This window comes from Akebia trifoliata, chromosome 9 (assembly GCF_017979445.1).
Source record: "Akebia trifoliata isolate Shusen 1 chromosome 9, ASM1797944v1, whole genome shotgun sequence".
NCBI lineage: Eukaryota > Viridiplantae > Streptophyta > Magnoliopsida > Ranunculales > Lardizabalaceae > Akebia > Akebia trifoliata.
The window spans coordinates 3,467,508-3,484,919 of record NC_141383.1 but is presented as its reverse complement, the minus strand read 5'-3'; the positions used below and the strand labels follow the sequence as shown (position 1 = coordinate 3,484,919).

At 35.1% G+C, this 17,412-nt stretch overlaps 1 protein-coding gene across 1 annotated transcript; it reads left to right on the top strand.

Annotated features, from left to right (window-relative positions):
• The first annotated feature begins 13,334 nt into the window (after positions 1 to 13,334).
• LOC147394107 (protein C2-DOMAIN ABA-RELATED 4-like) lies at positions 13,335 to 16,095 on the top strand. Its single transcript, XM_086453874.1, has 3 exons — positions 13,335 to 13,552; positions 14,828 to 14,923; positions 15,584 to 16,095. The coding sequence occupies exons 1-3, from the start codon at positions 13,442 to 13,444 to the stop codon at positions 15,875 to 15,877; spliced, it is 501 nt and encodes a 166-aa protein (XP_086310000.1). The 5' UTR covers positions 13,335 to 13,441; the 3' UTR covers positions 15,878 to 16,095.
• The last annotated feature ends 1,317 nt before the right edge of the window (positions 16,096 to 17,412 follow it).

Below are 17,412 nucleotides of genomic sequence, written 5' to 3'. Positions count from 1 at the left end.
TGTAGGCACAAACGCAATCTTATCATGAATTTTTTTTACTTGAAATGAAATTTTGTAAAAGTGTGTAATTAATTGAAGAAAACAAGTGAATGCCACTTTACTTTGTATCATCCTGAAGGAAGAGAATCCCAAGAAATTGGAGAAATTTAGAGAAATTGCATTATGCAATTTCTTTTATAAAATTGTCTCCAAAATTTTAGTAAACAGGTTATCCCGGTGCTTTCCCTCCATTGTTAATTGTCATCAATCTACTTTTATTAAGGGTAAAAGAATTCAGGATAATATTATCCTTGCTCATGGAAATGTACATAACTATCATCTTAAAAATTATCCTCAGTTTTATTTTATTAAAATGGACATTAGGAAAGCCTATGACCGTGTCAGTTGGAATGTTTGGACTCTACCTTGTCCCAATTAGGATTTCCAGATTTCTAGATTAGACTTTTCTTGAATGTGTTTCAACCCCTAGATTTTCAATCATTACTAATGGTTCATCCCATGGGTTTTTTTTAGAGTGAGAGAGGATTGATAAGAGGTGATCCTTTGTGACCTTATCTACGCATTCTAGTTATAGAAGCTTTTTCTTGTATCTTGCAAAAAACAGTTGATTCTGGGAAGATTGTTATTCCAAATATTCATGGTGTTAATAGAATTTCTCATCTTATTTTTGTTGATGATGTTTTAATATTTTCTAAAAATGTTGATTATTCTATTCTTTCTATTACGAAGGTGTGTGATGCAGGAGGATCCGAATCAGATGATGATGATGCTGAGTTGTCAGATGACACGTTGCTGGCTCTAAGATACATTGAGTTGGTAGATCAGCGCAAAGATGGCAAGTAATCGTGATCTTTGCCTAATTTAGGAAGTGATTCTAAATCCGATTTAGGCCAGATTTCTGGCTGATTATTTCTTTATTTATGTATTTCATTTTGGCATGATTAGAAGGATTTTTTTCCTAATTTTGGTAAGATTCTGATAATAACGATTTTTCAGCTATACAGTCCGGCTTGTGGGCTGATTTTGGGATGATTGGATTGCAGAATTTTGAATGGAGCATCAGAGGTATTTCTTTGTGTTTTTGGGTGATTCTCTTGTGTTTCTTTTTTTGTGAATTTCCTGTTGAAACTAGCCTGCAGAATAATTGCTATTTTGTCCGGCATCAATTGGTATCAGAGCATCAGCACATTCCTAGGCTGAGATTTCGTCAGTTTCCATGGCTGGTGGACGTGGTCGTGGTCGTCGCGGGCAAGTTCAAAATGAAGAAGTCCCATACCGTGATTGTAACGTTCAAGATGTGATGATTGAGGATTTATAGAGGCAAGTTGTAGAGTTAACCCGGCGTCTAACAGTACAGGATTTCGGTGATTGTGAGATGGAAGATCACGATTCCGATTCCAATTTCGAAAACTCGTATCACAATCATGCTCGATTCTGGGAGTACTGTGGTCGGGAGGATCGTCATGGAGACCTTGGTTTTAGAGTGGATCTGCCCGAGTTTTATGGTACGTTACAGGCCGAAGGATTTATCGATTGGTTGAATGAAGTATAGTGTATTTTTTAGTATAAAGAAATCCCAGATCGTGTGAAAGTGAAACTAGTCGCCATAAAACTCAAAGGCAGAGCATCTGCGTGGTGGGAGCAGTTGAGGCGATCAAGAAACAGGCAAGGCAAGGCCAAGATCACTGATTGGGAGAAGATGAAGAAGAAGATGAAGGGTCACTTCCTTCCTTTTGGTTACACTCAAACCTTGTTTCAGCGACTTCATTCATTGAGGCAAGACCAAGACCACTGATTGGGAGAGGATGAAGAAGAAGATGAAGGTTCACTTCCTTCCTTTTGGTTACACTCAAACCTCTTTTCAGCGACTTCATTCGTTGAGGCAAGGCATTAGAATGGTTGATGATTACGCAGAGGAGTTCTATCAATTAATAGCCCGAAATGATTTATCTGAGATGGAAGAGCAGATGGTGGCAAGATATTTAGGAGGATTACGACAGCCTCTGCAGGATGTCCTCAGCCTTCACTTGTTGTGGACCGTTTCTGAAGCATACAAACGTGCACTTGCTATGGAAAAACAGCAGAACAAGAGGCCAATGATCAAAAACTAGCAAAATATTCAGCCAGTTCGCCCTCAAGAATCCCGCCATGCTCATCATCCACCACACGGTAATTCTAACTCAAATGCTAGATGTTTCAGATGTGGTGAAGAGGGATATAGAGCGGATGAATGTAGAAAGCTTGTTAGTCAGAAGGGTAAAATTCTCCTGATTGAGGAAGATGAAGTAGACGAAACTAACGAGATTGGAGAGCCTGTGTATGACGATGAAAAAAATGGAGATGTGCTATATGGAGATGGCCATAAGACCCTAGTCGTTCATAAGAGTCTACTGACTCCCAAGGACAATTCAGAGGACGATTGGTTGAAAACCAATATTTTTCACATGACCTACACTGTCGCGGATATAGCCTGCAAGATGATCATTTGTAGTGGTAGTTGTGAGAACATAATGTCTGAGGAGGTTGTCCAGAAATTGTAGTTGAAGATTGATCGTCACCCCAAGTTGTACAAATTGTCATGGCTGAATAAAAGCAGTGAGGTAACAGTAGATAGGCGATGCCTAGTGTCTTTTTTGATTGGCGAGAAATATTTTGATAATGCTTGGTATGATGTTGTGTCTATGGATGCTTGTCATGTATTATTAGGCAGACCTTGGCAGTATGATCGTAGTGTTATTCATGATGGGTGGAAAAATACATATTCCCTTAGCATCAAAGGGAAGAAGATTGTGTTGGCACCTCGTCGGGAAGGAACCAATTCTACCCCGGTAGCCAATAATACTAACATGCTTTCTATGTCTAGGTTTTTAGTTGAAATTGAGCGTGGAGACGTGGTCTATGTTCTACTACCTTGTGGGAATAGTGCACCAAACATGAATCAAGATTTACCAGTAGAGGTGCAACAGCTGCTAGTAGAGTTTTTTGGCCTGATGCCAGAGGATCTCCCTTCCGGATTATTGCTTATGAGGAATATTCAACATCAGATCGACCTTGTTTCGGGGTCCAGTTTGCCAAATCGACCAGCGTATCGCCTAAGTCCCAAGGAATCTGAAGAGTTACAGCGACAAGTGGTAGAGTTGTTGGAGAAGGGTTATATCTGTGAGAGTATGAGCCCATGTACAGTTCCTGCCCTGTTGGTGCCGAAGAAAGATGGCTCTTGGCGTATGTATGTTGATAGCAGAGCAATCAACAAGATTACAGTGAAATACCAGTTTCCAATTCCCCGTCTAGATGATATGTTAGACCAGTTGTCCGGTTCTAAGGTCTTCTCAAAAATTGACCTTAAAAGCGGATACCACCAGATCAGAATAAAGCTTGGAGATGAGTGGAAGACAGCATTTAAAACGCAACATGGGTTGTATGAGTGGATGGTCATGCCTTTTTGGTTGTCCAATGCGCCTAGCACATTTATGTGACTTATGCATAAGGTTTTACGGCTTTTTATGGGGAAATTCGTTGTAGTTTACTTCGACGACATCCTCATTTATAGTTCGACATGGGCGTCACACTTGGATCACATCCATGCTGTTTTTGATATGCTGAGGACGGAGCGCCTGTTCGTTAATCAAAAGAAGTATTCTTTCTTCACTACTTCTGTAACTTTTCTTGGGTTTGTTGTGTCTACTGAGGGTGTTCATGCAGATCAGTCAAAGATAAATGTGGTCTTAGAGTGGCCCAATCCAAAGACCTTGCACGATGTCAGAAGTTTCCATGGATTGGCGTCCTTCTACCGTCGGTTCATCAGAAACTTCAACACTCTGATTGCTTTTATAATAGAGTGTCTCAAGAGACGTGATTTCCAATGGTTCGAGGAAACGAAGGTCAGTTTTTAGCTAGTCAAGCAGAAGATGACAGAAGCACCAGTTTGGTACTTCCTGATTTTGAAAAGGTGTTTGAAGTAAACTGTGATGCATCTGGAGTTGGCATTGGTGGTGTTCTAAGTCAGGAAGGGCGCCCAATAGCTTTTTTCAGTGAGAAGCTATCAGGATCAAAAAAGAATTATTCCACTTATGATCTAGAGTTTTATGCCATAGTTCAGTCCTTGAAGCATTGGCGTCACTATTTAATACAGAGGAAATTCATTCTTATCACTGATCATAAGGCCCTAAAGTACATCAATGGCCAACACAAGCTGAGTAGACGGCATGCCAAGTGGGTGGCATACTTGCAAGAGTTCACGTTTGTGCTGAGACACCAAGTAGGGAGTCTGAATTGTGTCGTAGATGCATTGAGCCGTCGTACATTACTCCTCACCACCATGAGCACTAGAGTTGCAGGATTTGAGGTTTTCTCTGATATGTATGTGGCAGATCCTTCATTCGGGAGGATAATTCAGGAGGTGATTGATGGTCAACGACATGACTTTATTTTACAAAATGGATATCTGTTTCGTAGATTACAGTTGTGCATTCCAGATTATTCACTAAGGCAGCAGATTATTAGTGAACTTCATAACGAGGGTCACTTTGGGCGAGATAAGACGTTGGCTTTGATATCTTCTAACTATTACTGGCCCAAATTGACCAGTGACGTGGCTCATTATGTGCAGCGTTGTTATGTGTGTCAACGATCCAAGGAGTTTTCACTAATGCGGGCCTGTAAACACCTTTACCTGTACCTGAAGCCCTTTGGTTTGATGTCAGTATGGATTTTGTGTTGGGCTTACTTCGTACCCAACCGTCCGTGGATTCTATTTGCTTGTAGTTGACAGGTTTTCCAAGATGGCCCATTTTGTAGCTTGCAGGAAAACAATGGATGCTACCCAGATCGCCCATCTTTACTTCAAGGAGATTGTGCGTTTACATGGTGTTCCCCGATCCATTACTTTAGATCGTGACACCAAGTTCATGAGTTATTTCTGGAAGAGTTTATGGGAGAAACTGGGGACGAAGTTGAATTTTAGCAACGCCTACCACCCTTAGACAGATGGTCAAACCGAAGTAGTGAACCGAAGTTTGGGAAACCTTTTACAGAGTTTGGCGAGAACTAGACCAAGGCAGTGGGATTTGGCGTTACCTCAAGTAGAATTTTCCTATAACAGGTCAAAAAACAAAACCACAGGAATGAGCCCATTTAAGATTGTCTACGGTCAGAATCCATCGGGGATGCTTGACTTAGCCCCTATTCCACATGTGGGTCGTTTGAATCACAAGGCAGATGAGATGGCAGAACATCTTAGGGGTATCCATAAGCAGGTAAAGCTGGCCATTCACAAGAGTAGTGCCAAGTACAAGGTTCAGGCTGACAGTCACCGTCGTCAGGTACTTTTTGATGTTGGTGATTTTGTTTGGGCGGTATTAACTTGTGATCGCTTTCCTGTTGGAGAGTATAATAAGCTTAAGGAGCGAAAGATTGGACCCTGAGAAATCCTACAGAAGATCAATGATAACGCCTACAGACTGCGCCTCCCCAATCATTTGAGGACTTCTGATGTCTTTAATGTGAAACACCTAAGTCCTTGTTTTGTGGATTCCGATAAAGCCACTGTGAACTCGAGGACGAGTTCATTCCAACCCGGAGAGACTGATGCAGGAGGATCTGAATCAGATAATGATGATGCTGAGTTGTCAGATGACACGTTGCTGGCTCTAAGATACCTTGAGTTGATAGATCAGCGCAAAGATGGCAAGTAGTCGTAATCTTTGCCTAATTTAGGAATTGATTCTAAATCCGATTTAGGCCAGATTTCTGGCAGATTATTTCTTTATTTATGTATTTCATTTTGACATGATTAGAAGGATTGTTTTTCTAATTTTGGTAAGATTCTGATAATAACGATTTTTCAGCTATACAGTTCGGCTTGTGGGCTGATTTTGGGATGATTTGGATTGCAGAATTTTGAATGGAGCATCAGAGGTGTTTCTTTGTGTTTTTGGGTGATTCTCTTGTGTTTCTTTTTTTTTGAATTTCCTGTTGAAACTAGCCTGCAGAATAATCGCTATTCTATGCGGTATCAGTGTGAGATATCTATTTTAATTTGTCGGATCTTCAAGTTAATGATGAAAAGAGTTTGGTGTTTTTTTTGTGAATCTTGTTTCAACATGAAAAGATCTTTGAGTTTGTTGGATTTAATCAAGGTAGTCTTCAAAATAAGTATCTTGGCCTTCCCCTTCTTCCCGTTTAAAATATTCTCTTTGCCAAACTTGTGTTGATTTAAAACGATAGTTGGAAATCAAGATTGCTTTCTTATGCGGGTAGGCTAGAGCTTGTCAAGTCAATTCTTTCTAGTTTCGATATCTATATATTATGGTTAGCTTGTTTTAATATCTCGGTCAGTGTTTTCAATATCTCTTATGCAGTGATCGTTTAGTCATGACTTGGCATAGGCATTTGGGCCACATGAGTTAGCAAGGACTAAAGGTACTTTTTGATCGAAATTTACTTCCGGGTTTAAAATCTATTAATTTAGATTTTTGTGAAGATTTCTTGTATGGAAAACATCATAGAGCTAGTTTTCCCTTTTCTGTTGCTAGAAGCAAGGATGCATTTGATTTAATGCATTCTAATACTTGGGAAGCTCCTACTGAATTTATTGAAGGTGCTTCAATATTTTGATTTTTTATTGATGATATATCTAGAAAAGTGTGGGTGTATATGTTCAAAAGAAAGAATGACATTACAAAAAATTTAAAGCATTGGTTGAAAATCAGAAAGGGAAAAAGATTTAAGTATATAAGTATTGATAATGGAATGGAATATATCTTGAATGAATTCAAGGACTGTTGTAGTAAGCATATAAATTATAAGCAGTACAAAGTTATTGGTACACCACAAGAAACTGGAGTTGTGGTGCAGTGCTCGGCCAAAATCATGGTTGTAAAGAAAAACTAATTAAAGTGAATCATTTTTAGGGATTTTAAGGTCTATTTTATAATTAATATTTTAAGAAATGTATTTGAATATTAATAGTGGTGGACAACCAAATCTTAATTTAGATGGCTGTTTAGTTACTTAGAGGTCATTAATGTTACAAATCTAGAAAAGAACAAATTAAAATTTGAGCATGTCATGAAGAAGTAATTAGTACACATATGTAAGGGTTATTTGAAGAAAGGGTGATTTTAGCCTTTAAAATAGTTGGTGGTTAGAAGATTGTATGGGATACTTAGCCATGTGGCATAATGGGTGGTTGCCATTTAAGTTGAGATGGATACTCAATCTTTGAATCTCACGTACGGTTGGGGTTTAGATTTCAAAGTAAAAATAGAAAGCAAACACATGTCTTACCAGTAGCTATAGATGGAAATCAAGGGCCTAGAATAATTTTCTTTGCAAGTCAAAATCAGGTATTTAGGATTTTGAGATTTGGAGTTTAGGGAGTAGACTAGGTCTCACTGTCTGAAAATACCTATGTAACCTAGAGTTTATTAAAGGATGAGAATATAGGGTGAAAACCTAAAAGTAGGAAATAGAACCTAAAAGTAGGAAGGAGTCCTTGGAAGCCTTCTTGATGTCATATCTTTCTTGCACATTACATTTACATATTTTCTCTCTCTTCTTAAATTATCTTCTCATAAAATACTCCATTTAAGATAAAGGAAAAATTAGGAATCAAATGCACTAGAAGACCTAGCAAAGGAAGTTGGAGCCTAAGGATCAAAAGACTTCAAAATCAAGAATAAAATCAAGTTGGTGGTTTCTTTCTCTTTAAAAATTAATTAAGATTTTAGTATGAGATGGGTGTGAATCAAACAATATAATTTAAGATTTTCTCTTATTTTCTTAAAGAAATGAGAATATTCTTAGTTTTAATTTTTATATATTTTCTGTGTGATTTGCAAATGTATTTGATTATTTATGAGGTTGGGGATCTTAGGAAAGAAATGTTCTCTAAAAAGAATAAGTTGAATGAAATGTTCTTAGATAAAAGAAAATATCCTCGAGAAAGATCTTGTGTTTTGAGATTGAGTGTCTGACTGAACTAGTATAAAAATCAGCGAAGAAAGGTTGGCCGAATTGATACGAAAATCGAGCCTTATGCATTTCATTATATTTATTTTTATAAAGAAATAGATGTGATAAATATTTGCATGTTGATGTTCCAATGAATTTATTTTATTGAATGCGTTGTATGTGTTATGAAGCAAGCCATGTTTTCTTATTATTTTTATAATCTTTGGAAATAAAAAAAGATCCTATGGAGTTTTAGGACTCATGGTTGTTTACCAAAAAAAATTTAAATTGAGATAAGTGGCGATGACAGGCAAGAAGACTATTAGAAGGAATCTCTTTTCCTAGTTTCAAATGTAGATCTTTTTATTTTCATTTAGTTCTCTTGGAACTATTTGATTTTGATAAGTTTAAGAACTTACGTGATAAGTTTAAACTTTATTTGTACTGGAAGGAATATGTTTAGATTCATAGTTGGGTAGTATTAATAAATTTAGAGACAACATTTGTTCATTTAGTTGTTATGATCATTTTTAAGATTTTCTTTTTGAATTGTTCTCTTTAAGCTTTCAATTAATGTTATGAAAATATATCAAAACCCACTTATTATTGTTTGTTGCTTGAATTTGGTGGAATATGATAAATATGTTGGATTAGAACCAGTTGGATTGAATAAATTGTAGAAAAATCTATAAAAATGTAAAACTGACAAGATCAATTTTGATGTTTCACTGACCTCCATGAGTTTTTACGATATTATTTTCAAAACAAACAAAGCAATTTAAATATTTATTTTGAGAATTGTTTTCAAAGAAAATTGTTGCCGAAATTGTAGCAAAAAACATTTTTGTGTAGAACTTTAACCAAGCAATTCTTTGAATTTTCTGAGTTTCTATAGTCTATATTGAATTTTTTTGAGTCGACTTTCTTTAAAAATTGAATTTTTTGTCAAGAACGTAAGAGTAGGACAGTAGAAACTGATTTTGTACCATACTTGGGTTGTGAATTTATTTTAAAAAAATGTTTAGAAATATTTCTCTTCTGTATTTTTCGTAAAAACCTAACTTCTTGGGCTTTCTAAACATATAAGCCACATAAACTTTCACTACGAATTGATTATTTTAAAAATCCACAAACTTACAGTTACATATTCTAAAATAGAAATTTGGGTTTGTAAATATTGATTTAAAGATATGTGTAAATTAGAAATTAAAAATTATAAGAGTTTTCTGCATTTTTTATTGTTAGTTAATCGAGTAAAAAACATATAGGAAAAATAATCAAGATAGTTCGATATTTAAATTTTAAGTTATGGATTTTAGAGTGACCAAAGGTCAAGCTGAGAAAATTTTTTTGTTTTGCATTTTTAAAATGAGAAGTTATAAATTGAGTATCTAGAATTACCATCAAACTATAATAGTAGATCTCAAAAAATTTCCTCACCCCTGGGTTTTGGATCGTGATATAGACCATGGGTTTTTGTTACGAATTTTTAAAATCTGACAGGCAAAACATATGAATCATATGTGTATGGATTGTACTTGATGTGTGTTAGTTTCAACTGGGATGGATCAGTGTTTTTGGGCTGAAGTTGTTCATATTGCTTCTTATTTGGTTAATCATTTCCCTAATGCGGCGCGTGATTGCAAAATTCCAAATGAGGTATGGTTTGAAAAACCTATTAACTATTCCTACCTACGCACCATTGGTTGTGATACTTATGCATTGATTCCTAAAGAGAAGAGGACTAAATTGGACGTCAAGTCCAAAATGTGTATTTTTCTTGGTTATGCAGATAGAGTAAAGGGATACAAATTGTCAGATCCTACAGCCCGCAAGATTTTTATAAGCCAAGATGTTTTTAATGAAGATTCGTTGCAGAAAGGTATGTGCATAACAACCCAAAAACAATGGAGAATTTTGGAATTAAAGTTTTAGATAATATTCAAAATCTTCTAGAAAATCAAGAATTGTAAGATATGGTTAATGATGAACAATCTAGTATCAAGACTCAAGAAAATCAAAGCTGACCACAAAGAGAGAGAAAATCTCCAAGTTCTCTCCAGTATTATGTGATAGCTTATGCTTGTATCACTGAAGAATGTGAACCTAGTTTGTATCAGGAGGCATGTGATTCTAGGGATGCTAGCCACTGGAGAGTGTCTATGGAGGAAGAGATGGAAATTTTGCATAAAAATAAAACTTGGGAGTTAGTTCAGCAACCTAAAGGAAGAAAAACTACTGGTTGTAAATGTGTATACAAGCAAAAAGGATGCTAATGGCAATATTGAAAGGTATAAGGTCTGGTTAGTATCCAAAGGATATGCTCAAAAATTAGGTACTGATTTTAACAAGATATTATTTTCTAATTTTTCATTTAGATACCATTCGCATTCTATATTAAGCATTGCGGTAGTACTTGATTTAGAGTTGGAGTAGCTAGATGTTAGAACTACCTTCTTGCATGGTAATCATAATTAAGAAATTTCTATGACTCAACCCAAAGGCTTTGTAGATGAAAATAAGAAGAATCTGATCTCGCCTAACTAAATTATTGTACGGTCTAAAACAAGTGCCAAGGTATTAGTGTAAGAGGTTTGATTCCTTTATTTTGAGCTTGAAATTTTTTAGATATGAAACTATTAATGTATTTATTATCGTACTGATAATAATGGTGGCTTTATTTTCTAGTTATTATATGTCAATGACATGTTAGTTGTAGGCACTAGCAAAAGCGACACTGAAACATTGAAAACTCAGTTAGCTAGAGTTTGACATACAGGATTTGGGAGCAGTTAATTAGATACTTGGGATGGTTGTACTTAGAGATAGAAAGAGCAAGAAGATCTAGATAACTCAAAAAAGTTATGTTAAAGGATTCTTCGCCTCTTCAATGAAGAATGCCAAACCAGTTAATATTCCTCTTCTTGTTTGTTTAAATATGTCTTATGAGCAATATCCTAGCACAAAAGCATAGAAGAATGACATATCTACAATATCATATTTGTCTGCGTTAGTAAACTTAATGTTTGTTTTGGTATGTAGTAGACCCGATATTGCATAAGTAGTGGGAGTTATTAATGGGTATATGGGAATCAGGGAGAGAGCATTGGAATGCTATGAAGTGGATCCTTCTTCACTTGAAGGGTATTGTTGAAAACTCTATTTGCTATGGTGAAAGTAAAAAATTTAGACTTGGTTGGTTTTGTTGATTCAAATAATGCTGGTGATCGAGATAAAAAGAGATCAACCAATAGTTATGTTTTCCCTTGAGTTTGTGTTGTAGTAAGTTGACAATCAAATTTACAATTTGTGGTAGCCTTATCTATTACAGCAGAAAAATACATGTTAGCTACACATGCATTTAAAGAAGGTATATGGTTGAAGAGATTGCAAGATAAATTGGATTTCGAGCAAAATTTAATAGTCATTCCTTGTGATAGTCAAAGTGCATTGCATTTGACAAGAAATCCTGTTTAGCATGCCCGAACTAAGAACGTTGAAGTTCAGTATCATTTTGTTCATGACTTAGTGGAAGATGGATGAATCATTTTGCAAAAGTTTCATAGTAGAGATAATGTGGCAGTTATGTTGATCATTGGAGATAGTGAGCAACTGTTCAGTGCGAGTGTTTTTTGCAAAAGAAGAAACTAGTCGTCAAGTGGGAGAATGTTGTATGGTGGGAGTGAGAGTTATATTACTCCTATTGTAAATAGGAATTTTTTTTGTTTTTTTTGTTTTTTTGTGGAAGTGGTTTTCTTGTTATATTAGGATATTGGTAACCAACCACTAGCTCATCGGGTTTTGAACTTCACTCCACTTCTAATATGAATCCTAGTTGATCTTGAGTCTTCCCCTTATATATTTGGGTATTGGACTGTACGTTTTATTAAGTTAATTCTTGGGTAATCAAATTTTAAGAAACTGGTGAGAGATTGAGTGTGGGGTACATTATAAACACTCATGTGCATTGTTTTTCCTTGTCTTAGTGAAAAAGAAAGCTTCGTTGTTCTGTCCCGTGGGCAATCTTGTTGAACCACGAAGGTTTTTGTCCTTTGTGATTGTTCTCTTTTTCTTTCCTGTTTTTCTTTATTCTTCATATCTTTGGCAATGTATTTTTCCCAATAGCTCCCACTATTAATTTTAAGTTTGACTCAATCAAAATGTTTTTAATCTCCAAAAGGATTAAGGTTAGGCCTTTCAATAATATATCCTTGAAGGGTAGGATTATAAGCACCCCAATTATTACCAAGGGTACCCCCAAACCCTAGCCAATTTTTTTTTGTTATATTGATTAAAATTTCAGGATAGGCAGAGTGTTTTTTAGAATGATCTCTATTGTGAAGAGATAATCCTCACCAAAAATCAGCCTATTCCAAATTTTCTAATCCCATCAAAAGCAGTTTACAAAAATAGTGAACGATTTACGGTTCTTCAACTTGTTGTGATGGTGTTAAGAGTATTGGAATTGATGATTTTTTATGAGGATGATTTCTTCACTAGAGAGATCATCCTCACCAAAAATAAAATTTTTAACCGAAATAAGACAACAATTTGACTATGGTGTGGGTTGTCCTTGGTAATAATTGGGGTGCTTATAACACTACCCATCCTTGATTTACTACAGGCCCTCACTCACTTCATGAAAAATAGTTTAGTAAAAAAATCTTAACTCATATTGCTCACTTAACACTTCACATATAGACAAATTTAGACAAAACCTGTTGACTCAGTTGATACCTACAAAAGAATTGGACAAGTCATCTTGGATCTTAGGTCAATTAACGTGATAGGCATCCTAGTCGCCTTAATTGCATAGACAATTTCCAAATCCAATAGAAAATCAGGAGTTCATTAAAGTTATCAAACTCCTGGAGCACGGCCATTGTGTTATCCCAATCCTAGACGCAGCGGCAGGATCATGAAATAGTCTAATTTGACTCATTCATAATATTTAGTCCTTCACGGTACACAAGATGACTCCTTTGGCCACAAAATGTCAGCTGAGTGATCTGTTACTTATTTTTTGGTTTTTTTGATAAAATATAATTAATTTTGATGATTTAAGTATTTATTATATATAAAATATTATTTTGTAATTAAGGTTCTATTAATCCACCTTATAATTAAAAATAGTAACAGAATTTAAATATAAATATACATTAATAAATAATTTTACGTCTATTGAAATAGTTTGACTCATTTAAAATAAATGAGTCGTGCTACAGTACCTGTCTTGGACTGGTTCCAACACTTAGTTGACCTAGTAGTGCACAGATAACCATACATTTATTTCCTCGAGAAACAAATTAGAAAATCAACCGTTCTCTATATACTGTCAGGTCAACTACTCAGTGTTAGAGCCAATGTCTAACGCAGGAGTGAAGCATTTTTCTCAATAAATAGAGGGGGGACTTGTTTTGTTTAAAGGAGGCTCAAATTGAAAGTCCCAATATTTCTTCTTCTTCATTTGCTTCTACTTCCTTTTTAAATGGAGAATTTCTTGGGTCTTCTTAGAATTCGGGTTCATCGGGGAATTAATCTGGCTATTCGTGATCTTTGTAGTAGTGATCCTTACGTCGTGATTAAGATGGGCAAACAGGTAATATTGGAAAGAAAACCCACTTAATCACTATTTTGTTTAGCGTGTCTGATAGTTTCAATCTCTTGTCTGTTGTCCTACTTAATTGGTTTCTGTTTATCCATACTTTATCTTTTTATTTATGGTTCAATGACATGCGGTGTGTTTCTTAATATATTGGATCTGATTGAACTATGGCTCGATGTGTGGTTCTTGTCACTGAAAAAAAACTATAATTATTTTCCATTGTTGTTGATGTTGCTGCTGACTATGTGGTTAATTTTCCATTTGAAAAAAATAATACAAAACCCATATCAATAGTTCTTTAAACGGACTCCAAAATCTATGAATTTAGAATCCGACATTCTATGTGACATGCCCTTGTTAATGTGTTTCATCTTTTTTTTTTTTCTTTTTTTGGGGATCACAGTAGCACCCAAGGCCAATGGAATTTTTTTTTTTTTTTTTTTTTGGAGAGTAATCTGGGGTTGAGGCAGACCCCCCAATGGAATATTTTTGTTCCCAATTAAAAGAAATATATGTTTTAGCTCTAGATTAGTTCTAGGTTTTGACAATTTCTCAATGTTCTAGAGTGGTGCTGAGATAGATAAGGGCTTGGCTCCTAATGTGACGTGACGGATTGCATATAATGAATTTCCGACATCCAACTAAATCACTTGGATGCCGGAATTTCATGGGTATGTGCCTAGTCGATAAGCATTTTTCATATTTATAAGGATCAAAAATTGGGTGAATTACTATTTCGTGACCTGATGAAAATGAATTATTTACGATTCCGGACACTTTTTATTTTAATTACTAAAAAGTGAAAAAATTGTCACTTCAAACCTGCAAAATAGTCACTTTTAAAAACCTCCGAATTCGTTATTGTTCATGTTTTGGTGATTAATATGAACAGTGATCCTGAATCGTAAATTTGTCAAATGTTGATCACTAAATATCTCTTATAAATTTATAAGCAACTTGTTTTAGGACTTCTCTGAAGGAGATATCAGTTTTTCATAACGATTGAGACATTGGAAGCCTGGTTTTCAAAGAAATAGTGAAAGTGATTAGTGATTTATTTTGATTATCGTAATTCCCGCACTTAGTATTTTACACAAAATGTTAGTCTTCCATTTCCTCGCTCTATCTTGAAATTCAGTTGTTTTTTAATCATGTTCCTCCATTTTTCTATCTAAAGTCATGTTTATTATATTAATTGCAGTATGTTCATATCTTCTCTCTCTAGTGTTATAAATACTACTATTCTGATATTGTATAAATTTGATGCAGAAATTGAAGACCAGTGTGAAGAAAAAGGATGTCAATCCTGAGTGGAATGAAGAGTTAACACTTGGTGTTGCAGATCCTAATCTCCCAGTAAAGCTTGTAAGTATTTTTCTCTACATGTTGGGTATTGCATTCCAATATGGGTGAAAGAAGTCGAATAGGCGGGATAGAAATCTCAAGTTTCTACTTTGAGTTTAAGTAGGTAAAAGGATCAAATTAGAACAATCTCTTTTTAAGTGGTTTTGTCAAAAAATAGTCCGAGAATCAACAATAACAATCAAAATAGAGTACAAACTAAATAAAAAGAGCACAACACAAAATTCACTTTTTTCTATCCAGCTCTCCAACATAATGCTAATAGAAATCTTTCTTTTTAGAGAATGAATAATAGGCACAGAGTATAGCTTGGGGGGATGGAATCTCTAGGTTTTAACCCATCATATTGAGAATTAGTGTCTAGATGGCCATAGGATAATTACTAATCCGTCAAATTTTGATATTGGAATCCCATATCAAATTACACTAATGGAATTCAGTTTGACCCTCATTGATTTAGATAATCCATAGTCCAACCGTTTAATTAAAAAACCACATAGTTATATGTTGGGCTGTAAGATACTTTGACACAAAATATGCCAACATTAGCTACTTCCCTAAACAAAACTAGAGTAATGGGAGATGCAGAGTTTGACATTAGACTTAACACTTACTAACTTTAGGTAACAATACTAACTCGTTCTTTCTTTTATGTGGTTGTAGGCAGTTTTTGACAAGAATACATTCACCTTCAATGAAAAAATGGGAAATGCAGAGTTCGACATTAGGCCGTATATAGAAGCGGTAAAGATGAACTTGGAAGGTCTTCCAAGTGGTACAATAATCAGAAAGGTGTCACCAAGTAGAAAGAATTGCTTATCTGAAGAGAGTCGTATTATTTGGAAGGATGGCAAGGTTGTTCAAGATTCTTTTCTTAGACTGAGAAATGTGGAATGTGGGGAAGTGGAACTCCAACTACAATGGATTGACATTCATAGTCCTATGGGTCTATACTAGCCACGGATTTGTTGTATCTTTTTTGTAGTCCTGTATGATGTACATACTTCTTTCATATATTGGTTTGTTCGTTAACACAAATGTAATCCTATCATGAATTTTATTTTACATAAAATGAAATTTTGTAAATGTCTATAATTAACTAGAGAAAACAAGTGAATGCCACTTTACTTTGTCTCATCCCAAAGGAAGAGAATGCGAAGAAATTGGAGAAATTTAGACCAATTGCACTATACAATTTCCTTTATAAAATTATCTCCAAAATTTTGGTAAACAAGGTATCCTGGTCTCTTCTCCCCATTGTTAATTGTCATCAATCTACTTTTATTATGGGTAGAAGAATTTGGGATACTATTATCCCTGCTCATCAAATGGTACATAACTATCATCTTAAAAATTCCCCTCATTCTATTTGTGTTAAAATTAGCATTAGGAAAGCCTATGATCGTGTCACTTGGAATTTTTTGGACTCTATCTTGTCCCAATTAAGATTTCCAGATTTCTAGATTAGACTTTTCTTGAATGTGTTTCCACCCCTTGGTTTTCAATCATATTGTTCATCCCACGGGTAATTTCAGAGTCAGAGAGGGTTGAGGCAAGGTGATCCTTTGTCACCTTATTTGTTCACTTAAGTTATGGAAGGTTTTTCATGTATCTTGCAAGAAAAAGTTGATTTTAGGGAGACTGTTGTTCCAAATATTCATGATGGTAATGGGATTTCTCATCTTAGTTTTGCAGATGATGTTTCGCTCCTTGTCCAAAAATGTTGATTTTTCTATTATTTCTATTTGGAAGATTTGAGAGATCTTTTTTAACTTGTCGAATCTTCAAGTTAATGATGAAAAGAGTTTGGTGTTTTTTAGTGAATCTCATTTCAATAAGAAAAGATCTTTGAGCTTGTTTGGATTTAATCAGAGTAGTCTTCCAATTAAATATCTTGGCCTTCCCCTTTTTTCTTCCCGTTTAAACTATTCTTTTTGCCAACCTTGTATTGATCGAATTTATAAAAGGATAGAAGGCTAGAAATCAAGATTGCCTTCTTATGCAGGTAGACTAGAGCTTGTCATGTCAGTTATTTCTAGTTTCAATATCTATTATGGTTAGCTTCTTTTAATATCCTGGTCAGAGTGTACAATATCTCTTTTGTGGTGATCAATTTAGTTATGACTTGGCATAGGTGCTTGGGCCACATGAGTAAGCAAGGATTAAAGGTACTTCTTGGTCGAAATTTATTTCCAAGTTTAAAATCTATTAATTTAGATTTTTGTGAAGATTGCTTATATGGAAAACATCATCGAGCTAGTTTTCCCTCTTCTATTGCTAGAAGCAAGGATGTGTTTGAATTAGTACATTCTGATACTTGGGAAGCTCCTACTGAATTTATTGGAGGTGCTTCATATTTTGTCTTTTTTTTATTGATGATATCTCTAGAAAAGTGTGGGTGTTTATGTTCAAAAGGAAGAATGCCATATTTCAAAAAATTTAAAGTATTGATTGAAAATCAGAAAGGGAAAAAGATTTAGTATTCGAGAACT